This window comes from Odocoileus virginianus, chromosome 16 (genome assembly GCF_023699985.2).
Source record: "Odocoileus virginianus isolate 20LAN1187 ecotype Illinois chromosome 16, Ovbor_1.2, whole genome shotgun sequence".
Classification (NCBI taxonomy): Eukaryota; Metazoa; Chordata; class Mammalia; order Artiodactyla; family Cervidae; genus Odocoileus; species Odocoileus virginianus.
Window position 1 is genome coordinate 45,334,432 of NC_069689.1, and position 24,827 is coordinate 45,359,258.

At 51.5% G+C, this 24,827-nt stretch overlaps 1 protein-coding gene across 1 annotated transcript in view; it reads left to right on the forward strand.

Annotated features, from left to right (window-relative positions):
- The window catches only part of IGF1R (insulin like growth factor 1 receptor), a 293,719-nt gene that overhangs the window by 266,377 nt on the left and 2,515 nt on the right, over positions 1 to 24,827 (forward strand). Inside the window, exons 15-20 of the mRNA XM_020910910.2 lie at positions 17 to 87; positions 4,183 to 4,412; positions 4,642 to 4,752; positions 8,516 to 8,675; positions 11,711 to 11,840; positions 17,574 to 17,708. Of these exons, the coding sequence (XP_020766569.1) occupies positions 17 to 87; positions 4,183 to 4,412; positions 4,642 to 4,752; positions 8,516 to 8,675; positions 11,711 to 11,840; positions 17,574 to 17,708 (837 nt within the window). The remainder of the gene's footprint in view (positions 1 to 16; positions 88 to 4,182; positions 4,413 to 4,641; positions 4,753 to 8,515; positions 8,676 to 11,710; positions 11,841 to 17,573; positions 17,709 to 24,827) is intronic.

Genomic DNA, 24,827 nt, shown 5'->3' on the forward strand with positions numbered 1-24,827 from the left:
TTCATCTTTTTGGCAGAAATAACAGCAGGCTGGGAAATGGAGTGCTGTATGCCTCTGTGAACCCGGAATATTTCAGCGCAGCTGATGGTAAGTCCCTGCCTGAGGTCCCAGTTTGGGAGCTTTTGAGTGTTACTAATTCAGGGGAAGAGGTTTGCGTTGTTTTGAGGGACATTTGACCTCAGATCTGTCTTCATTAATACTTTCTTTTTTTAAAAAACAAAGTTTTGAGCAGTTCACTGCATATGTCAAAAATTCTCGGACTGTCTGAGCTGCCCCAAGAGAAGACGGGCTTCAGAGATGAATGTGGCCAGCACAGTAATTCATTTAGTTAATTGCCTGAAATTTTATGCTGGAATGAAAAAAGCTGTGTAATTGTCAACATCTAGTTAGAAGATTGCTACAGCTGACAAAGCAGTCCTTTTAAACTAGTTTTACCTCAAGTTTCATGTTTTTAAAATTGTCTTTGATCACTGTGGCTTCTCAGCTTTCCATATCTTGGAGATTTTCTGTTCATTCCCTCCTGACTCGGGCCTTCATACCCTCATAGCCCATTCACATCCCCTCTGGTGATTACTTGTGAGAGCTGTTTATTTAAATGGCTGAGAAGGTCTGACTTGGAAGTTGGATCATTCCTTTTTCCCCCTTTTTTGCTATCTTGTCTTCCTAGTTTGCCAAAATCCAAACTTTTCAAAGTAAGTCGGGGTGAGCCCTTGGCCATTGGGTGCCTCTAACTGGCCCTTTGCTAGGGCATTCACAAATGCCTACCCATTTAATCCCTACATCCTTATGAAGGTGAAAGTGTTAGGCACTTAGTCATGTCTGACTCCTTGCACACCCGTGCATCGACTGTAGCCCACCAGGCTCCTCTGTCCCTGGGCTTCTCCAGGTAAGAACACTGGAGTGGGCAGCCATTCCCTTCTCCAGGGGATCTTCCTGACCCAGGAATCAAGCCCTGGCCTCCTACATTGCAGGCAGATTACTTACCATCTGAGCCACCAAGAAACCCTATAGAATGGATTTTCTGATGCTTCTCTGTCTCTTCGTTGGGTGATGAGGCTCAGAGAAGAAACACGCCCAGGTCACAGAACTAGGCGGTTGAGAAGTCAGGGTAAAGCAGTCCCGGGCACCTTGTTAACGTGTGATGCTGTAAGGAAGGACTGTGAGGTTCTGGGGGTGTTGCAGGCAAGGGGGCCCATAGGAAGAGCTGGACCCAGTCTGTCAAATGCATAGAGAGTGAAATTAATTTAATGTGTTCAGAAAATTGTTTGACTCGTCATGCTTCAGAAGTAGAAGTGTATATGCAAGAGACATGAAATAAAGAGTCCTGATTGTTCTAACTGCTCATCCTCATCAAATGAGGAAATGATTTAAAGCACTATAAGTGTGTGATTTTTACTACTGTGATTTCTTTAATAATTTCTAGTTCAAACGGTGTTTACAATAGAACCAATCAAAAGCAGAGTCCTCTGAATGGGAATCAAATGTAGAATGACGAGGACATTATAAAGGTTTCACGAAGCTGTATTTTTAAAAGGCATATATGTGCTTCCTTGGTGCTCCAGTGGTTTAAGAATACGCCTTGCAATGCAAGGGACACTGATTTGATCCCTGGTCGAGGAAGATCCCGCATGCCAGGGAGCAGCTAACCCCTTGAGCCATGGCTGCCGGGCAAACACTCTCAAACCCACAAGCCACAGGTACTGAAGCCCGCACACCTGGAGCCTGAGCTCTGCCGCAAGAGAAGCCTCTGCGGTGAGAACCCTGCTCAGCAACCAGAGAAAGCCTGTGTGCCGCAGCAGAAGCCCACCACAGCCAAAAATAAAATGGATAATGTTTTTAAACTAAAAGGCATATATGCATACACACATACCTATACATCTGTGCGTGTGTGTATAAGGCACAGAGAATGTTCTGGAAGGATACATGCCAGACTTAAAAGAGTAATTACTTGTGGAGAGGGTCTTTTTCTTTAAAAAAAAAAAGATGATTTTTATGCATTGTTTATGTAAATGTAGTTTTTAATCAATCTAACATAGATTATTATTATTTGTTTATTAATAACTTATTATTGATATAGGAAAATGTAAGGCCACTTCCCTGCTCTATTGGTTTGGAGTAAGCCTGCTGTAGAGAATAAAGCATATAAGATTGGCATTTGCAAGTATCTAGGAAGTTTGAGAGAGCACAATCAAATCAGACTCTAATGGCGATTTGAATTCAAGTTCTGTGTCTTTCCAGAGTGCTTTCATAATATAGTCTCTTGATTCTTTAAAAACAAAACAAAGCTTACTATCACTCAGGCCAACAGGTAGAAATACTGTCACCTTATTTGAACTTAATTTATTTGGCCTTTGGACAAGCGTCTTATAGCTAGTTTCCTCAAAGGGCAACAAAATGACGTCACAGTTCAAAAATGCTTAAAAAACTTCTCTCTCTGAGAGCTAATCTGCATGTCACCATTCTCCAAGCACACTGAAAATCCCCTCCGGGGAAACGCTGATAGCATTGTGCACAGAAGCCTCTGCTGCCCGGCAGGGCTTAGGACTGCTGGCTAAAGTCAGAGCTGCTGGGTTGAATTGAGAGAAGGGATTGTGAGTATTGACTTCAGCCACCTCCAAGGGATGAATGTGATTGGGTTTAACTCCGTGTTTCATGGTGTGCTACGTAGCTAATTCTGACTAAAAGCAAGCCTGGATTTTCAGAGATAAATGGATATAGACTGTCTCTTTATACTTTCTGAGGGGTATCAGAAAGAGTCTTACCTACTGGGATGTCTTCCGTACTTACTCTCCTAAGCAAGCATCAGCCTCCTCTTCCAGGCTATAAACTGTCTAAGCCGTATGGAGGGTGGAGTTCCCGTTTGTGACATTCCTGAACACATACCTACCTACTATGAAATACAAAAATGTATGTGAAAGAAAATTCTATATTGATTAACATAGTTCATATTGGACATTCCTTAGAGATGTAAATTGGTGGTATCTCCTGGGCCTGATTCATAGACATCTTTACAAGAATGTCAGGATACAGCTGTCAACCCACTTCTCTTACATCCAGCCGAAGGCCCACAGTTAACACCTAAAAGCATAAAGGCAAACATAGGTTCCCAGTCTTCCTGCATTTCTGAGCCAGGACCATCTCTTTCTGATTAGTGGAGCCAGCCAAGGGTTCCCCTCTCAGACAAGCACATGAGCACGCAGCATTAGAAGAATACGGTTATAATTGAAATTTCTTATGGATCTGTGGAACAAGTACATTTTATTTTAGTTCTCACCTACCCATCAGAGTGGTCAGATGGATTTTCTTCCGTTTTCTTTCTTTCCTCCCTTCTTCCTTTCCCTCTTTCTTTCTCTTTCCTCCTGCCTAGAATTATTTATTTTCTTAAACCAGCTTGAATCTGACCAGAAGCATAGGCTGGAGAGGAAATCATATTCAGGCTTAGTCATCGCCAAGCCTCACTCCTCAGCCCCTCACCCCAGTGGTGGGAGGGTCCCTGAGTTCACAGAGCCCAGGCCCAAGTCCTGGGGAGACCCTTTTGCTCATCAGCTGTCCCTTCCTCCATGCTGGTCACCACTGACTACTCCTCGGTAGTAACGAGCAGTGAGACAGAGCTCATCGTTTCCATAGCTCACTCAGGGCCCCAGGGTCTCTGACTCTGTCCAGGCTAGAGCAGAGCTACCCATGGAAGTGTTAATGCCGGCCCCCTAAGAAACCTGAAATGTTTCTAGTAGCCACATGTAAAATAGGAAAAAGAAACTAGTGAAATACATATTGATAATGTTTTCTTTAACTCAGTATATCCAAAGTATTATCAGTTTTAATATGCAGTCAGTATAAAAATTATTGAAGTGTTACATTTTTTGAAATCCAGTGTGAGTTTTATACTTATAGCAACATCTGAAATTGGACAACTTTGTGTTTCTTACTTGCCGTTGGTATCTTTGAATTATCTGGAAATCCGTGAGGACTTGAAAACCTAATGTTTGACTGTACAGTGGCCTTGCTGAGATCCCGAGCCTGTGGGGGATTCCAGAACAAGCCACATAGCCGTGTCCCCCAATGCTCTCCTCTGTGGGCTTCAGGAAGTGGCAAAGTCCTCCTTGGCGAGGAGTTTGCCCAGACTGTGCTCTGCCCCGGGTCCAGACGGTCCCGCTGGCTCAGCCCTGGCCTCTTCCTTCCCAGTGTACGTGCCTGACGAGTGGGAGGTGGCCCGGGAGAAGATCACCATGAGCCGGGAGCTGGGCCAGGGCTCCTTCGGGATGGTCTACGAAGGCGTGGCCAAGGGCGTGGTCAAGGATGAGCCCGAGACCAGGGTGGCCATTAAGACGGTGAACGAGGCCGCCAGCATGCGCGAGCGGATCGAGTTTCTCAATGAGGCCTCGGTGATGAAGGAGTTCAACTGTCACCATGTGGTAAGAGTGGGCCCTGGGTGTGGGCCACACACACTCACCCCGGCTTCCACGGGCTCCCAGCCACCCCACTCTTCCCTTACATGCTGTGCACACGAGGTTCCAGATGCGGTGCAGGGCCGGCCCGTGAGCCCCCCCCAGAGGCGCCCGTCGTCCAGCTCTGCTCCCGCCCGGCGGCCCCGGCAGCGGGGGAGTCCTCACCTGCTCAGCCCTTCTCTGTCTTTCCTCACAGGTGCGCTTGCTGGGCGTGGTGTCCCAGGGCCAGCCAACGCTGGTCATCATGGAACTGATGACCCGGGGGGACCTCAAAAGTTATCTCCGGTCTCTGAGGCCAGAAATGGAGGTAAGTTTTGATTTTCATCTGCATCCCATGTCGTCTGTTCCCTTTCCTTTAGAACCTTCCCCAGAAGATACTGTGTCTTTAAATTCATGTACTTTTCTTGCCGCATGCTTGGTTCTCCGTCCTTTATAGCTGCAGTCCCCAAGCATTTTGGCATCAGGGACTGCTTTCATGGAAGACAGTTTTTCCACAGACCAGAGCCGGGGGATGATTTGGGGATGATTCGAGTGCATTACATTTATTGTGCACTTTGTATGTGTGCTAAGTCGCTTCAGTCGTGTCCAACTCTTTGCAACCCTGTGGACTATAGCCCTCCAGGCTCCTCTGTCCATGGGATTCTCCAGGCATATTGGAGTGGGTTGCCATTTCTTCCTCCTGGGGATCTTCCCGACTTAAGGATCAAACCCACATGTCCTGCATTGCAGGCCGATTCTTTACCCACTGAGCCACCTTGAGGGAAGCCCTTATTGCGCACTTTACTTCTAATCTAATGCCGATGCTGATCTGACAGGAGGTACTGGTTGGTGGCCCAGAGGCTGGGGGCTCCTGCTTTATACGAAGGAGTTCCCTGACTATAGCGAGACCTGGATCTTCAGTGAGAGGCCCTTGCCAGTGCGCAGATACCCTGTTAACCAAACCCCTGTGGGGTTTTGCTGCTGCCTCATTCTCTCTACCCCCGCGTCACCTCCTGCAGCACCATCTCTCCAATTCCCACCCACAGACCTGTCCACCCTGCTGCCTCCCTGTAGCCTTTCCTGCCCCCCACTCTGGGGGTACCCATCTCGGCTGCCTCCTCTTGGGCCGAGCTTGTCAGAGTTCAGTGTCAGGTTGACCTGACTCCTCTGCCGGGGTGGCTTCCCCCAGGTTGGTGCACAGACTCCCACTCCCTCCTCAGCCCCCACCTCACGTGCTCCTTCTCCCCTCGCGTGGGCAGTCTGAGCCGTTGAGCCGAGGGAGCCCTATTTCTGAAAATGGGGCTCCCCTCCTGCATCCGCATTTCCGGCTTTATCTTCAGTCATCGTCTTGCTTGAGCTTCTGAATGATCATAGCCTCAGCTGAACTCATGATCTCTGCCTGATCTCAGGAAAAATATCAATTTGTATTACAAGCTTCAGGTTCACCACTGTGGTGTCTCTCCTTTGGCAGCGTGAACCCAGCTTTTAATAATTTGGAGACATGACTTTTAAGAGAGTAGTTCTAAGAGTAAACTGGGAGATAAATTCTTAGAGGGAATACCAGCCACATCTGCCTTCCACTTGACTGCCTCGCTGGGTCTCTGGTCCTCACTCGGATCCTGACCTTGCTGCCTATTGAGGAAGCATTGGGTCTGCTGTACAAGCCTTGGACCCTGCCCTTTCTTTACCCTTTTTGAATGTCTGCAGCCTGTCTCTGAGCTTAATCCTTTGTTTCTTCTTTTAATTGGCAATTGAATCATCTCCCAAATAGTAGTTCCTTAATTTTTGTTCCAAGCACTCGCTCACACGTGGCTTCCTTTACTCACAGCCGATGGGTGTGGTTCTGCGAGGCCCACGGAGCCGGTGTGGACCGAGGCCCTGAGCAGGGTGGTTTGTGACACACCCACCCTTTGTTCTGCCTGGTGGGGCGCCCAGCTCCCCTGGACCTCAGTGCTTTGTCCCAGCCGGCTCCGTGATACCCAGACCAGCACAAGGAGAGAGGCTTCATCAGCTGGTGGCTGGAGACGTGGCAGCATGTTTCCTGTCAGATTCACTGATGCCACCTCTGAGGAGCCTGGAGAACTCGCTTCCTTCGTCCCCAGTCTCAGACATGGGATAAAAAGTCCGTCGCCCTTGGCCTGGCTCTGCCACTAGCTGTCTGTGCCCTCAGGTGGTGGTTTCGGGCTCTGGGCCTTGGTTTCCTTTCATGTGCATAAGATGGTTGGTCCTTCTCATATCAAAATTTCACTTTTAGGTTTGTCAGATTTAGAGTTGTGCTTCTAACCCATGTCAAGTATAAAGTTGTGTGTGCTTGTCCTGTAGTTCTGTTATGTTCTGCATCGCATCCCGCTCCCCAACCCGTGAGGTTCACACATTCCCCTCGCTGACTGTGGATGCTCGTGTGTGCGCGTCTTAAGTAGTTCTAAGCAAATTAAAGATTTCTGTTCTCTAAAACATCTGAAAGCATGGCAGTATTAGCACTGTGAACTGACAGAAAGTCAGCCCTCTCTTTCAATAGTTAAAATCAGGTTCCTTTCTTTGCTTCTGTTTGTTATATTAATCATGAATGGCCACTTGTAATAAAGAAAGAAAGTGGAGTCACTCAGTCGAGTCTGACTCTTCGTGGCCACATGGACTATGGCTCGCCAGGCTCCTCTGTCCATGGGGTTTTCCTGGCGAGAATACTGGAGCGGGTTGCCATTTCATTCTCTGTTTGTCATATTAATCATGAGTGGCCACTTCTAATAAGCACCTAACTTAATACTCCACAACATCTTGGGCATAAACTTAACATTTTACCTGCCAGTTTCCTAGTGTACCAGGCACATCTAAAGCCCTGGAAAGGCTCATCCATACAACGCCCTTTGTAAAGGAAAGGAGTGTTCTGGCTTACCCTTCGGGTCATCTCATCACTTCCCCAGGCAGCTCAGTGATGAGGATTTTAAACCACAGACACTCCTGATAGTAGCTTCAGGATTCAAGTGTAGGGAACCAACCCATAAGTACTTGGAAAGTTGTTACCCTACTTCTAGAAGCAAGCTTTGGGGCAGAAACTGCCCCCCTCAGTGGGCAAAGCCAGCAACTCCTAGGCATGGTCCCCGGTCATCCTCCTAGCAGTAACCCCGCCTTGACCCAGGGGTGTGAAAGAGCCCAGGCCGGAGCCAGTGCACTCTCTTTTCCTGTGGCCCAGGGTTTGAGCTGGGGAGGGCGCGCACGGGGCCTGTCAGAGCAGGACGGCTTTTCATGTCACAAGAGGTGCTCTCTAGTCAGGGAAACCGAGGTAAAGTGTTGAACTCACACAAGCAAGAGATGGTCAGCACAGAAACCTTTTGGGATAAAGAAACGTGGCCACACATTTTATATGATGTTTTTCTTAGTGGACTTATCATTTGGGGGTATTTCTTTTCAGTGCCGAAGTCGGTATGTTGCCCTCCTCTACAAAGAGGAAATGTTTACCCATGTTACTTGTTGGACATCGGTCCGCTCCAGAGTAGGTGTCCGCTGGACTTAAATGAACTGTCAAGGGCTTGCTTTCCACAGCACGCACAGAAAATTATAACCCAAGGAATGCCACTCTGTAAGGGGAACAGATTAGTCTTGATGTCTTTGTACTTTAGAAGAAAGTGGAAGGGAAAGAGAAGGATTAAGTAATTTATAACAAAGCTTTCGTGGGAAATAATGCATCCGGTATCCATTCAGGAAACCCGTTTACTTATTTCCACACGACCTCTGTAATGTCCTCTCCCTTTTCCCTGTATGGGCTTGAATTGTAGACGTAAAAGGAAGACTTAGACTAATTGGACTTTGAGTATCCAGAATTCTTAATATCAGAAATCACTGGCTTCACTTTAAATGCTGTTGGTCTCACCCAGCACCAAAGGTCTGAGTTGTGCTCGTAGGTGCTTCTCTCTGCAGCTCCGTGTTGGGTCAGAGGGCAGCGCCACGGCATCCTCCTGAGCCCATCCTGTTTTCCTCGCAGAGTGACTTGGGGTGCTCAGGTTGAGAAAAAGAGGATTGACAAACCCTGAAAGAGCGTGGGATGGGAAAAATTCTTAAATTCTCACTTGTATCTTTTTCTGACTCTCCAACAGAATAATCCAGTCCTAGCACCTCCCAGCCTAAGCAAAATGATCCAGATGGCTGGCGAGATTGCAGATGGCATGGCATACCTCAACGCCAATAAGTTTGTCCACAGAGACCTCGCTGCCCGGAACTGCATGGTGGCCGAAGATTTCACAGTCAAAATCGGAGGTGTGTTCTTAGCTTTTCAGATCTGAGCTAAAGTCGCACGTGTTTTAGGGACCCCGTGGGCATGAACCTACCTGTGGAGAGGTCTTCCTATGCTTCCTGTGATGGCAGAGGCTTGCTCTTGGGAGTCATGTCATTGTGTCCCACTGGTAGTCAACCAGCCAGGCTGGCTCTGATCTCGATGGCACATGGGCACAGCGGTCCAGGCAGTGGGCAAGGGCGAGCTGAGGCCATGATCCTTGTGGTTGCCTCTCCTGGCACTTGGGGCATTTCTCGGCAGAATAGCTGTAAGCACCGGTTCCAAGAATAGTTGAGAAAATGTCCTCAGGAGATTTTGACTTGGGCCTTAAAGTCACCATCCAGGTGACCAGTATGTCCTCCAGTTTTCCAGTTTACAAGGGGTATTAGCTCCCCCACAACAATCAGCAGTCCATGGAGTTTTCTAAGAGGTGAGGTCCCCTAGGTGAATCCGTGCACCGAGCGGGAGTGTTGACAGGAAGGTGGTAATCCCTCGGCAGGGGAAGACCACTGCTCTCCAGGGCTCGCACTTGAGCTGATCAGCCTCTGAGCTCTTGATGCTTGTGGTGTGTGCTAAGTCGCTTCAGTCTTTGTGGCCAACTCTTTGTGACCCTATGGGCTGTAGCCCTCCAGGCTTCTCTGTCCATGGGATTCTCCAGGCAAGAATACTGGAGTGGGTTGCCATACCCTTTTCCAGGGGATCTTCTTGATCCAGGGATCAAACCCGCATCTCTTACATCTTCTGCATTGGCAGGCGGGCTCTTCTGGCCCCACCTGGGATCTTCGTCGTAACCCTGACTTGGTGTCTAACCAGCCTGCTCCTTAGAACCTTGCTGTCACTGCCCACCGTAACAGCAGAAGTGTGGAGTGGCTTACATTTCTGGTCACTGGTTAGGAGTTGATTGCAGCCTTTAGGGTTGGTTTTAACTGTAGTCCTTGAAGCTGCTTGATCAACACACATGTGACGTCAGGGCTGCTCAGGAACCACCTGCTCTTCCCACTGTGAGATGACCATGGCTCAGAAAAATGCTAAATATTTATTCTGAGAAGCTGCAGGAAGACCTTACATTCAAAAGCTATTCAAAATCAGCCTCTTTGCCTAGCCCATAAACTGTCTGTTCTGGAAGTGTTCACCATCCTTTAGCAGTGCTGTGGTTTCTTCTCATTCACACAGTGATTTTGAATGAATATTTTGGCCCTTTGATGAACAGTGAGTAGCCCCTCTAGAATGCTTTCCCAAGTAGGATGTCTTTATCTTTCATTTGTAAGGTGCTTGAGGTGTTGGATGGAGCTGTATCACAGAGCGGATATACTTGGCCATCAGTCACTTCATGTGTCCCTAGATTTGGCCCTTTGATGCTCCCGAGAGTCTGAGAGGCTGTCCTGCCCCAGGGTTCCCAGGGAAGGCCCTCAGGCCGCTGCCGGGGCTTCCTCTGTGCGCCCCCTCCCTTCCCCGCCCTTCTCAGCGGTGACTCAGACTATTCCCACATGGATACCCACCAACTCCTCTTCCCCAGCTGTGGAGCCAGGCAGCTGCTAACTAGACTGAAACCTGGCTCTGCCACCAGCAGCCTCGAGGCTTGAGGCAGGTGTCTTAAGTTCTGTGAACCTCAGTGTCTTGACCTCAGAAGGGGGCATGATTGTAAGAGCCGTGAGATGCTGGAGGGAATGGTGCGGGACGGCCCAGGGCGCCTCAGTGCCTGGCTCGGGCACGTCCTAACTCACTACTGCTCCCTTGTGGCCCTGCCCGCCCCGCAGTGCCACTGAGAATGCCCCCAAGAGCCGTTCTTGTGCCACTTGCCGCTGAGAGTCCAAATCAGCAAGGACTCAGTTTGCTATTTAACCAGGTGGCATATCTGTAGTGACATTTCCTTTGTACTTGGGTTTTTCTTCCTAAAATTTGAAGTTTTTCTTTTGAGTTAAGGAAGGAATAGTCTGTGCTCTTTTTCTGGGATTTCTTTTTTCTTTTTTCCTTTTTGTGCAAGTAAAAGCAAATCCTCTATTTTGCATGTCACTGGATTAATTTGGAGATAAGACTTCAGCTCTTCATTTTTATTCTTTACTAGGGTTTGAAAATGTTTTTCTAATGCCCAGTGTCTGATGGATTACAAATATACAGCAAGCAATTTTACCAGAGGCAGTTCAGTGGCCCTTAGCATGGGACAAGGAAATTATGTTGGTTAGCGTCCAAGGAACTTTGTTCTCTGTGTTTGCTTTGTAGCCTTACCTCTTTGTGGCAGAGCTAGAGACATAAATGAACATTTTAAAAAGGAGAGCGGCCCTTTCTCCTGAGGAGGAGACGGAAGACACCCTGTAAGGAGAGGTTACATGATTGAGTGGAAAATCAAAATCTGACAGAGAAGCAATCATTTAGGATTATAAAGCAAGCCTGCCATCAAACATAATTATGTGACTTCTTCTAGAGTCATGGAAAATGGAAGACATTTTCAAAAATGAGTGGGAGTATTATGTTGAAAAACATTATTGAGTAATAGCTTCAGGGCCTAGTAAATAGCATCTCTTAGGCAGCTTGCTGTGGACTTTTTTTACGGTGAATTGGTACTCTCAATATTTTCCCCCTTATTAGATGGTAAAACTACTTTCATTTCCTCTGATAATGAGGCGGTGCTACCAAGTAAATAAAGTCAACATGCTCCTGGCTATTTGATCATGTTTTTAAACCACAAATAAATGACCTTTGCTGTACACAGTATGTATTCTCCTGATAATATGTGGGTCTTGATAATTTGTAAGATGCCTCTCATTTTAAATGCAATGAGGGAGCTAACTTTTTAACAGAACTACGGTATAAATATATTTAAAGGCAGAGATGTCTGGGCATTTGCTTGTCGTGTGACTCACCGACCCTCAGAGTTTCCGCCTCATCAGACGGCAGCGCGGACACCTACACCCTTGGCTCGGCCGCGGGCACAGGCCTTCTCTGAGCCGTCATTGTTCTCTCCGCTTCTGCCCCGCAGTGCTCACCCAGGGTAACCTCATGCCCTCTCTCCTCCTCACAGATTTTGGGATGACGAGAGACATCTATGAGACGGACTATTACCGGAAGGGGGGGAAGGGGCTGCTGCCCGTCCGCTGGATGTCCCCCGAGTCCCTCAAGGACGGAGTCTTCACCACTCACTCTGACGTCTGGTACGAGTCCTGTCCTGTCCTCCCGTTGTCTGTTCCCTGGTGCTCGTGTCCAGCCTTGGCTGAGTGTGGTGCGGGCCACCCCCTCGCCGTGGACACATCCCCGTTGTCAGTGGGCACTTGTGGGACCTAAACTTGCAGGATCAATATTTCTTTCAGTGTTGAGCTGCTCACCCGGTTGTTAGCAGACCTAGAGACACAGCCCCAGAGGCTGGGAGGTGGGGACATGCCAGAAAACATCACCTCTTTCTGCTTCATCCCCTGCCTGCCTTCTCTCATTTTCTTTCACAGTAAATGATAGCGTGTATGGGGGTGGGGGTTTGCTTCACCTAATTAAACCTTCAGATTGCAAACATTGCTTATTTTAGAGCCAAAGCTTGAGTCTTGATGTGTTTTCCTGCTGGTCCCATCTGCTGTCTGCCCTCTTCCAGTGGGTCTTCCAGGGGGTCATCGTTGTTGACCCAGGGATGGGGTGGAAAGCAAAATGTCCCCCTTGGTCATGGGCATACCTCTCAGTTGAGGATGCAGAAGCCTCTCACTCGCAGTGTTTGTGGAGAGGTGGTCAGGTTCTGAAACACGACTGAAGTTGTTGGCAGGCGAAGCCCTGGCACGTCTGCCTTCAAGAACGTCAGCTAGTTTCTTGGCTGTCCTCTGGGGAGATCCCGTTGCTGATGTATCACAGAAATGGTAGTTGTTTACTCCAGCCGTTGGGATGACCACATAGAGGAGCTATTTAAACACTGACAGACGTCATTTTTTTTTTAAACTCTTGACCCTTTCCACACAGTTCAAGGACCTTGGATCCTGTTTTGAAGACAGGTGCAAATTGGAAATAGCATCAGAATATGACCCAGCAAAGCATGATTGCTTCTTGAGCTCAAGTATGAGATCTGTTTTGCAATCAGTCCGTTCAAGATGCTTCTCTCTTCATGATCAAATCAAAGTGCTCAACGCCATTTTTAGATACAGAGATGACGGGGAGGGGCAGGCCTGGGTCCATGCTGCGTCTGTTTATTCTGGGATCCCTGCTTCCAACAACTTTGAGGTCAGCTTACAGGACAATAAAATAGAAAACCACGGGAGCCAAGGAAAACAGGGGCAGGGCAGAAAGATAAAACTAGAGTTGTTGATATCCCAGAGGCTAAGTTTACCAAATTCTGGTTAGCAGTGATTGTGACAAGCTACAGCAAAGCGTGTTCATTGCCATTTTTCTCCCATTTGATGAGACAGATATTATGAACCAGGAGAAAAAATATATATATACAAACAAGAGTAGGGATTTCACCTTCATTCCATTCACTGTTCAGGCCTTGACAGTGCTTTAGCATTTTTTTTTAATAGTCCTTGAGGATAACACTGGTAAGGTGGGTAGGCCAGGACGATGGAGAATATAGAGGGCTTTTCAGTGGCCCAGAATCTAAAGTGCTCCCTCTTGAAGGAATGAAAATCATTTCTGAGTGTATTCAATGGCACAGGACACTCCTACAGAGTTAAAGTCTAGAAAGAAATGCAAAGAAGTGTATTTGACTTTGAAGGAGATACCTCAGAATTTTAGGATAAGAAGGTGTTCTGAGGTCAGGACTGGTCCCCGAGCCCCATCTACAGCACCCCTGACAGCTGGTTGTTGAGCTTCTGCTCACATATTTTCCTGGTACTGCTACTTCCTCTCCCACAAGACAGACTGCCCTGATCCTTAAGACATGCTTGGGTTGGCAGGTGTTACTCATGCTGTGCTTAAGTTGGCCTCTTGTTGATACCCCGTTGGCCCTTCTCTCCAGTTCACAGCCTGCTCTGGTTTTGATAAGACAGGCCTGGAGTCACAAGGAAGTGGTCTCTTTTCTCTGCTTGAAATGTCTCTGTGTTTCCCTGCTATCCTCGGAGGCATCATCCCCAGGCCTTGGGCACTGCGCTTGTTCCTCCTGTAGCTCCCTTGTAGCTAGCGGTGTGTCCCACAGGAGTGGCTCCTTTGGGTGAGAAGACACAGGTGTGCCTCTAGGCAGGGAGAGACCAAGCCCAGGACTTGGGCGTGGAACCCCCAGCTTGAAGGCGTGTCTCCTTCCTGAGCAACTGAATCGCCTATAACAGTCTGCATCTCCTGACTTCCTGAGAAGCTTTCCAGATGGCGACAAGCATCCAGAGTCTTCTGCTCCCTCCTAGAGTTGTTGGTTCTTCAGTGGCAAAGTCACATCAGCAGGGAGTGTGTAGGCTTCCATTTGCTGGTGAGTGGGAGCTTGACCATTCCTGTCCTGGTGTGAGGCGTGCTGACCTTAACCTGCACTGGAATTGATGTGAGACTCACACCGGGTTGTCCCTTCCTTGGGGAAAACACCCTGATGCTCATAATTACGAAAGACTTCACACAAGTACATTTGCCTAATGTTTAAGGATTAAATGCACAAAATTCGAGACTGGGTTTCATATGAGGCATTGATGTCAAGTCACACTGTAAATGACCTGCTCCTGAGAACCTGCAGGTATCACATATTCCTTAGTGTCTCTGGCTGTGTGGCTTTGGTCAAATCATGGCACATCTGTGGACTTCAGCTGCTCATCTGTGAAGTAAGATCTATTTGGGGATGTCTGAGGAACCTCAACATTCAGAAAACTAAGATCATGGCATCGGGGCCCATCACTTCATGGCAGGTAGCTGGGGAAACAGTGGAAACAGTGTCAGACTTTGTATTTTTGGGCTCCAAAATCACTGCAGGTGGTGATTGCAGCCATGAAATTAAAAGATGCTTACTCCTTGGAAGGAAAGTTATGAGCAACCTAGACAGCATATTAAAAAGCAGAGAGATTACTTTGCCAACAAAGGTCCATCTAGTCAAGGCTATGGTTTTTCCAGTGATCATGTATGGATGTGAGAGTTGGACTGTGAAGAAAGCTGAGCACTGAAAAATTGATGCTTTTGAACTGTGGTGTTGGAGAAGACTCTTGCGAGTCCCTTGGACTGCAAGGAGATCCAACCAGTCCATCCTATAGGAGATCAGTCCTGGGTGTTCATTGGAAGGACTGATGCTGAAGCTGAAACTCCAATACTTAGGCCACCTCATGTGAAGAGTTGACTCACTGCAAAAGACCCTGATGCTGGGAGGGATTGGGGGCAGGAGGAGAAGGGGACAACAGAGGATGAGATGGCTGAATGGCATCACCGACTCAATGGACATGAGTGGCTCCATATGAGTGGATATCACCACTGGGAGTTGGTGATGGATAGGGAGGCCTGGAGTTCTGCGATTCATGGGGTCGCAAAGAGTCAGACACGACTGAGCGACTGAACTGAGGAACCTCGACAGATCTTTAAATGGCCCCTGTGACAGCTGGTGACGACAGGAAGGCATATTGGTGATGGAGAGAGATATGTTAGCCTCCATAACTTGGGACAGAAATATGACCGAACTCAGCTAGTCATGTCCTGTGCAGGACACCCAGACTCCAGCACTGTGTGGCCCTCACTGACAGGTGACACTGACATCAAACCAGAGTTGCTCCGGGGAAAGCCTGTGGGGAGAGCCGACTGTGTTACCTGCTGTGTTCCTCCATGGGTGTGCCCTGACATGGCCCAGGCACGGCACCCAGTGCATGCAAGAGCAGGATGCTGGAGACCCGGTCCCAGTCCCTGGTGAACGAAGTCTTGTGGAGAACAGGAAGTGACCCTGACAGGCTGAGGTCTGGACCCCCTTCCCAGAAGAGCTGGAGTTGTGGGCCCCCTGCACTATGGACTGTCCCCTGTGGAGCAGTGAGGACGCTGGGGGGAGCCGCAGTGGTAGGAAGCCGCTGAGTGCATGTGGGGGACGGTGGGACTTCCTCAGGGGAGTCAGCAGAAAAGAGAGCGAGTGAGACCCTGGCTGCTATGTGAGGGGGTCAGGGCGAGTTCTTCAGGCTCGATAAGGACTTTCAAGGGTGCTGAGCAGGAGAGGGACCTAGAGCCATGTTTAAAGAAGTTCGTGATACCTAGAGTGTAAAGCTCCATCACGTACGATGTCGGTGCCAAAAAGGAGGTGTCCTGCAGGCCAGGCGAGGGGGCCATCGGCACTGAGGCCATGCTGGGGATCTGGAAGGAGGGAACCAGACCTTTGGGCGAGTCTGAGCCTGCGTAAACAAGCTGTGGTGGTGCTCTGAGAGGCGCAGGAAGGACGAGCTCAGGGCGCTGTCAGATGGGAAGAACAGGGTGACAAGACAGGTGAGACCCGGAGCTCGGAGGGGGCAGCAGGCACTGGGGGCTCAGGGCGGCGCCACCCAGCAGGCGCTGGCTGCCTGGCAGCCGCCGAGGAGCGCTCAGGGCAGGAGGAGCCATGGGCCTCGGGGAGGGGCATCTGCAGGTGATTCTTCAGTCCAGGCTTGCGGTCAGTTGGGCGCCGCAGCCTCTGAGGCGGTGACCAGGCTGGTTCTGTCTGCGAGACCCCTCAGCCCACACTGACGGGGGGCCCACACCCTCAGCCGGGCCTGTGAGCACCATGCTCAGGCCTTGGGCTTTGCTAGACGCCTCGTGCAATGTCAAGACTATTTCTTGGTCACTGAGGTTCAGAAGGACTTTGGGTGGGTCGATCCTCTGAGGACTAAAATTCTGAATGTCTGACACCTGCTCTCAGCACCAGTTTGAGCTCTGGGCGGGAAGGGATGCCCCAGAATTTTTGGTGCGACTTTGCCCACACCCCTGGCCTGCAAAGGTCCAGTCGGAAGCCCCTCAGGCTTGCTCTTCACTGCTGAGTGGCCAGCTTTAATCTGTGGAAATGAGCTGAATAGAAAGGCAAATAGACCATGGAGAATTTGTGAAGGATAGTGATGTGTGCTGGGAAGGCACTTCTGTTCTGCAGTTTACAGCACTGCCCTTTTGAACGTCCTCGGTCTGAAGTCCCTGGGTATGTGTATATCTGTATTAGTTTGTTTTCCAGGAGTACTGGAAAACAGTTGTGTCCAATTCTTTGTGACCCTATGAACTGTACCTTGCCAGGCTCCTCTGTTCATGGGGTTTCCCAGGCAAAAATACTGCAGTGGGTTGCCATTTCCTTCTCCAAGTAGTAGGATCTTCTAAATCGACCAGCAGAAGCACATTCAAGGCAGATTGCACTTGAACCTGCTCCCCTTGCTGACTTGGTTCCTCGGCTACCCACTCCCCCCTTGGCTCAACTCTGGGCCGAAGGATCCTTCCTGGTATGGGAGCCCTGCCCCAGCCAGTTCTGCCCACCGCTGTCCCCACCTGTGAGGCTGAACCCCGCCTCCCCAGGCCTCCCTGGACCTGTAAGATCCCCACTGAGCTTTTCAACATCCCAAAGCCAAGGCTCCTAGCCCAGATCAGTGAGGTCAGTCGAGGGCCCGGGGCACGGGTATGTGTTAAGAACTCACCAGGGGAGCCTGACCCGCAGGCAGCATTGAGAGCCACGTAGGTTGAAGTTTCCAGAACGGGAAGTTTGTTGAACAGCTTGCTCGTCCCAGACGGCATTTGAGGCCACTGAGTCACTGTCCTAGCCAGGCCTGGGGACCAGCATTTGATTATCGGTGGGATAAAGGACGTTCACCCGGGGCTCCCATCAGAGGTCAGGCGCTCGCGGGCCCTGAACATGCTGTCCTCTCAGCTGGCAGAGCCTGCCCCTGGGGCTACCACACACGAGGCAGCTGTTCCACACTTAGCCCACGCCTGGCTCGTGCCTGACGTGCACTCAGTTGCCGGAAGGGAGGGGGCTCCCGGCCCCATCCTCCCTTTCCGAGCACCTCACGTTTCTTCTCTCCTGGCAGGTCCTTTGGGGTTGTCCTCTGGGAGATCGCCACGCTGGCCGAGCAGCCGTACCAGGGCCTGTCCAACGAGCAGGTCCTTCGCTTCGTCATGGAGGGTGGCCTTCTGGACAAGCCGGACAACTGTCCTGACATGCTGTACGTATGTGCCGGGTCCCTGCGGCCTGGCCGTGCTGGACTGGCCAGAGCAGTTGAGATGAGGGTTTATCTTAACGGAAGAACCTGGGCATTTGGGCTGGTGCCTTAATCCCACCTCGTCTTCCTTAATCCTAGGAAGATTTTTGCATTGCAGTTTCTCAGGCCAAACATCTTTGTGAAATACTTGACCAAAGCGATCCCTGCCAATCTTCTCCAGGCAGGGTTGTTTTAAAAAAAAAAAAAAGCAGCAACCTGACACTTGATTACTCTGAAACCACAGTCCTGGGCTGCTCCCCAGCCATTGGCAGGGCTCCTCCAGGCTTCCAGGGGTGACCTCAGACCTGCTGCAGGCCGCTCCAGGACGCTGCCACCACCTGCGTCCCCCTCAGGTTTCTTCTGTTAGGTGTTTACAAAAGTCGTAAGAAGTGTTAGGGGTGGGCTTCTCCTCCAGCAGCCGTGTGGACCGGAAGGCAGTTGAGGGGGCCTCCTGGCACACAGTTTTCTGTCCTGAGATTCGTCGGGAATGGGAAACGGTCCAGCAGCCTCATGGGCCTCCCTGCTCGGTGTTCCTAGGGCAGGGGTGTTCCTAGCCCCTCTGTCTGGGGAAACGGCTCAGCAGCCTCATGGGCCTCCCTGCTCGGTGTTCTTAGCCCCTCTGTCTGGGGAAACGGCCCAGCAGCCTCATGGGCCTCCCTACTCGGTATTCTTAGCCCCTCTGTCTGGGGAAACGGCCCAGCAGCCTCATGGGCCTCCCTGCTCGGTGTTCCTAGGGCAGGGGTGTTCCTAGCCCCTCTGTCTGGGGAAACGGCCCAGCAGCCTCATGGGCCTCCCTGCTCGGTGTTCCTAGCCCCTCCGTCCGTGGTGGTCAGCGCTGCTGAAGGTGTGAGGGCGTGCAGGTGTGCTGCAGTTGGGGCGTCAGGTGCAGACAGCCACGGGTGAGGAGCGCTGGGCTTGCTTTCGACATGCACCTTGAGGCAGGGCTCACGAGTTTCTGGATCCCAATATGTGGGAGGTAGGCTACCACTAATACCTCAAGACCAATCCAAGAATTTTCCAGAAGCGCTTTTCAGGACAGGTTTGGCCTTACCTTGGAAAAGACCCTAGAGAAGTTGGTCTGTCTCTCTGTCCATGTGGAAGCCCCCCCCCCCCCCGCCCCCTCCAGATCTGCTGTCTCCCCGCCTCCAGCCCCCTGGCACCAGCCTCGAGTGAGCCCTGGCTCGGGGGAGGGCCACCCGTGGCCGGATGATGCAGATGTGAGTCAGGGCCATGCCAAGTGGTGACCAGGGAGATCAGCCCAGTGGTCGGGAAGGCTCGGTTCACTTGGTCTCTCAAGGTTTCCATGGATCAGGAAATGGGGACGTTGGGTCCTCTGCTCCATGTGACAAGGTTGAGATCAAGATGTCAGCCCGGCTGTGACCATCTAGGGCTCCCAGGCCCCTTTGGGCTGCTGTCAGGAGTCGGCTCCTTGTGGCTGTAGGACTGAGGTCCCCGGGTCTGCTGGCTCCCAGCTCCCGGTCCTTGCCACCACTCCCCGCCACGAGCTTCTCAGTGAAGCAGCTTGCTTCTTCAAGACCAGCAAGAGGACTTCCTCTGCTGCTATTGGCATTTTTCTTTTTTTTACCTAATTAAGTCACATCCATGCTGGGTAATCTCCCTTTTGATTAACATAGAGTCAGTTATTAGAAGCCTCAATGAAGGAGAGAGATCCCATCATGTTCACAAGTCCCTCCCACGCAGGTGAGGGGATCATATGGGGTGTTTGCACCAGGGGTGGGGATCTTGGGGACCATCTTAGAGTCTGACGGCTGCATCCTGGGAAGCAGAAACTCTTGTCTTGGCAATAAATCACGGTTTTGGTTTTTCCTCTAAAGCGTGTTTAGTGTAGCTTCCAAGACTGGATCCCTCAGCTCCAGGTAGAGTGTGGGAGGGGTGGTGGGATAGGGGTGGGAGGGGGTAGGACCTGTTTTCCTGGCTCTGACTGTGCTGCTGCTTCGAGAGAACATTAGCTGGGCATCCTACTCCTTAGCTGCTGCCTCTGAGCATTTGCTCAGCCGAAGCCTGTTATGTCTCTAGGACAGCTTCCATGGAGTTAGGAAAGAGGCCAGAGAATGCCACAGGAAAGGCAGCATCTTTGCCTCAGTGTTTGTGTATGTGTGTGGAGGTGCGGTGCCCATTGATCATCTGAGCGTGGGCCCGGCCTAGGGAACCAGCACATGTCCTGGACGTGGGGCACAGAATACACCCACCATGACAGGAAGCTCCCCTTCTCAGGAGGCCATGCGTCAGGGGGCACCAGGCGTCCTGGGTCCCTCACCAGCAGACTGCCTGGTACAGCGTCTTCAGACTTCGGGACCCAAAGCTGGCAGAGAACTCAGACAGCTGCTCGGTGCATTCTCTTGCCCCCTCGTGGAAACTCTCCCTCTTCTCCTCTGTATTTTTTTAATTCTTTTTTTAGTTGCAGCATAACGTTATCTGAAACCTAACAGTTTAAGATGACAGTAAGCATTTATTATCTCTCAGTGTTTCTGGAGGTTAGGGAACCAGGAGCAGCTTAGCTCTCCTGAGGTCACAGTCTGGCAGGGTCACGCTCATCTGAAGGCTTGAGTGGCGCTGGGATCCATGTCCAGAGCAGAGCACCCCCCGCTGGGTGCCACGCGAGGCCTCAGTTCCTCTGTGATGCTGCTTCAGGGTCCTCCTGCTGTGCGGCTGGCTTCTCCTAGGGCAGGGCTCGGCAGGCCTTTTCTCCAGAAGGACATATAGTAAGTGGCAGATAGTAAATATTTTCAGCTTTGTGGCCCCTGTGATCTCAACTGCAGCTGGTCACCTGGCTATTTACAGGAGCAGGCGTGCTGATGGTCCAGGAAAGCTTCATGTCTCGATCCTTTATTTGAATTTCACATGGCTTTCGTTTTGTCGCAAAATATTATTCTTCTTTGATTTTTTTTCCCAACCATTTATTGATACAGATATAAAAGCCATCTTTAGCTCCCAGGCCTCGCAGATTCAGAGAGCAGGCCAGATGTGGCCCGTGGGCCCGGAGCTCGCCCACCGTGCCTGAGGGCAGTCACTCCCATGGCAGAGCAGAAACCACGCTCGGTGTTCTTCGTGGCCTGGCAGTCATGCTCCTCGGTGTCCAGCACTTCCTGTGGGCTCGGTCTGACGTGACAGCAGATTCCGTGAGGCGTGGACACCGGGACGTGAGGGTCTTGGCGGTCAGCCACCATGCCCGACCGGTGACTGGCCTCCACCTTGAGCAGTGTAGCCGCGGTACTGTTGGCAGCCCATGAGAAGAACGATCTTCCTTCAGAACCAAAGCATAAGTAATGGACTTTGAGGAATGATGCCCGCTGAATTTGCATGAGCGTGTCTGGTGCCAGAAGAGAACCTAACCCTGGCAGTGGTGGTGTGTTAGCAAGCGTAGCGGCAGTCCGGGAACGCAGGTGTGAGCTTTGTTTGTGTGGTTTGGGGGTGGTGGCAGGTGAGGCACTGTCCCTGAGCTTTCTCTCTCTTTGACTTGAGTCATCATTGTTTCTGAGAAACTTGTGGGCCGCCTGAAGCTGATCTGCCTCCAGGTGACGGGAGCGTTATCATAATTTAATATGCCTGGGAAGCAGCACCCCTGCCCTGGGAAAGGCAGTGCACTTCCTGTTCCCAGCCTGGAGTGACAAGGAAACGTACGTGGCGCGGTCACTCTGGGATATTAAATGTATAATTCAGGACGCCTTTCTGCCCTGCCAGCCAGAACCCTCTTGGCAAACTTTTTCCCTTCTAAGAAAGCAAGAGGAGGCAAGTTGGTTTCATAGAGAGTATCTGTGTTGTCCTTTTGAATTTATTGATGAGTTTAGGTGAGGAAGACATGTTCTGGGAGATGGGGTTCTTTTATTACAAAATTGAAAGAATGACTCTTGTTTTCCCATGAGAGAGGAAAGTCACTGAGCCCCTGGGAGCTGCCTGAAAGCCGTGCTGGGCCCCACGTGGAACAGAGCTTATGTACTTCGGTTTCGTGGTTCTGGAGGTGTGGATGGCACCCACAGGGTAATGGGGCGGGTGTGCAGGGGCTGCTGGGGGACCTCAGCCCAGCATCTTTGCTCAGTGGTGCCAAGGAGTTGCTGGCAGTTCTGAGCAGCCAGCAGTCCTGATGCCCTTCAGAGCACGGGCGCCCGGCTTCAGAAGAATGCTGTCGTGGACCGGGCCGTAGTGCAGCCGGGCCCACAGGGTTCAGCCCTGAGATGCAGTGTGTATCGCTTAGCACGGGGTGGAGACCGATTGGCCTGCGGTTCCTTGACCTTGTGTCGCACTCAGGCCTCCACACTCACGCTGCCAGTGTCCTGGAGCCCCTCCGAGCACGTGCTGGCTGCTCTGGCCTGGAGCTGGGGCTGCGGGCCGCGGTCCCCCTCCTAGCCGGTCCACTGACTGAGAGGCCGGGGCGTGGGCAGAGCAGAGCTGGGCGCCGAGCAGGGACCATGCTCTCTGCCGACGGCCCCCCAGATCGTGCAGCTGGACCTCGGCCAGGGAGGCCTTCAGGGTGCGCCATTCAAGAGGACTTGGAGCTTCTCAGTCCAGAGTCGTCAACTCACGGATGAGTCTGAAGCAAACTTGGTAGACTCTGATTGTCTTGCAGTTTTCAAGCATGGTTTTTCCTTGTCGCTGACTGTTGGAGATCCCGGGCCAGTCTTCTGGGAACCGAGCACTTGAGTGGGACGCAGACAGGCTGGGATGGCACTCCTGCCTGGAGAGCCTGCGGCCGCTTCCCCAGGGGCTGGGCCCTGCCTGCAATCGCTGGCCTGAGACAGAGGCACGTGGGCTGAGCGCTCAAGCTGGCCCCGGCCCGCTGCCCTGCCGGCCGAGGAGCGGGGCAGGAGCCTGAGTGTTCAGGGCCGCCGGGAGGCCTGCAGGTCCTCTCTGCAGCACCGTCTCTTTGTCCTCACGGGGACGATGAGGCCGCTCTTGGCAGGTGACCGCAGCCTGCCCACACAGCCGGGCCGAGGGTGGGGTGGAGACAGCCAGCGGCCTCCGCGGGCACGCAGAGGTGGCGGCTCCATCTGCCCCGCCCCTGCCCGGGTGACGGCCACGCACACGTGCGCCTCCCGTGCGGGCATTCATTGCAAGACGGCTCCTGCTCCCCAGAGCTGACCAGTTGTTAAAAAAAAATCTGCTTTTTTTAAAGAGGAGTTTTATCAGCTCATAAATCGTTCTAGAGTCTACTGGAAAGTTTTCTTGTGGAGATAGTGTAAACAAGGTCTTGAATGTCGCTGAGGGAAGAAACACTGCCTTTTATGGGCAGCACTGTGGGGCCGTGCCTCTGGAGAGGTTCAGACGCTGTCACGTGGCTTGTGTCTGCCAATGTCGCTCACAGGCCTCCTCCCCTGCGGAGGGCACTCCCCAGCCCCAGGCCGAGGCGCCCGGAGCCGGGACACATCACGTGTCCTTGGCCCTGGCTGCACTTCTATTCAGGGATAAGCCCCTTGGCTAGAGAGGAAATTGCAGCTGAGCCATGGAGAGGCGTGTCACGTCGTGTATTTATGGCTCTTTATTTTTATTTTTATTTTTTATTGGGGGGGCGTTGGTCTTTTTCAGAAGAAATGATGGAGGTGAGGATATGGAAGGGGGTTCGTTTGCCATCTGACCCAAGAACAAGTCACCAGTTTATCTACAAAGCCCCCACAACACCTGTGACTGTCCGTGGATGGCCAAGAGAGGGAGACGGGGCAAGACTGTGGTCTCTTGTTGAGGCTGAGAGCGGGTTTCTCTCTCTGAGGTTGGTGGTGGTGGTCAGAGTGCAAGCAGGTCATTTGTGAGACTTCCATTCCTGCCACACCCTCCCTCATTTGAGGGCCTATAAAATGGGGCTTTATCATGATACACACCTTCCCAGACCCATGCAGAGTAATACCGTATACACCCACAAAACTCCTGAGAGCACTGGTCGACTACCGTGGGGTTAGCGTCCTGACCTCGTGTAGGTGGTTTCGTTGGGAGGGGAAAAGATAGTCTTCATGTTTTGTCTAACTCTTTCTCCGCTAGAACAGAGGTGGCAAGCTTTTTCTGCCAAGGGCCACACGGTAGGGCTCACAGGCCAAACCATCTCAACTATTCAGCTCGTACAACTACTGGTTTGAAAGCAGCCGCAGACCATGTGTCAACAAACGGGTGTTTCCGCTGCAGTAAAACTTGATTTACAAAAGCAGGCAGCCGGCCTCTCTTCTGTTCCCACCCTCACTCAAGGTCACATCCTCTCCTCTCCGACTTGACATGACACCCTTCTCCCCAGGTCTTTCAGGGTGCCTGGCGGGTCGACCTGATGGGTTGACCTTCCTGTCCCCTTGAGCTTTCTCTCTTTGAAATGGTTTCTGGGACCAGACTCAGGTTTGTCAAGTATCAGCCTGAGGCTGGAAGCCAGTTTGGGGCACTTTGAGCTTCCTAGATGTGGGGCGTTCCATTGGGCCATTTTTATTGAAAAGTATCTCATTAGCCAGAAGTTTTTAAACAAAACATAAAACAGTTTCTGGCGAGAAAACAGAAGTGGAAGGGAAGGCACTCTGGTCTCCATGAGAAGAGGCCGCTGTCTCCTCAGAGCCGCCTCCACACTCCTGGCAGCCTGGACCTTGGTTCGGCCACCTCCCGCATGCCCGGAGGTCTGCGTAGCTGGAGCCCTCTGCGTGCCCAGTGAATGAGGGGTGCCCCTCCTCCTGCAGCAGTGCTGAACTGTTGTCAGAACCTGTGTTGGCTTTTTCCCCTTGCAGCCGCCTGTTATGGGGGCTCTGGCCTGATGCTGGGCCGGTCCCTATGGCCATGTGAGGCGGAGGTTTCCCAGTGCCCTCTTTGCCTGCCCTGGGCCTGAGCAGGGACCCTGGCCCAGGCTCTCGCTGGGTTCAGGGCAGCCTGTCTCCCAGGCTGGCTCTGCCACCTTGGGGCATGCAGTGTGCAGCCTGAGCCCCGGCACTGGAAGGGGGCTGTGCACCCCTTCTGTCTTGCAGCCACACTGCCTGGCACTGCCTGTCCTCGGTTCTCTGCCAGTGGCCCCCTGCGCCCAGGAGGAAGCTTGGAAGCAGCGTGTAGAACTGAAGGCGAGCGCCGTGGGGAAAACTGGTCGCTGGTCAGCCTCCTCAGTGTTCTCAT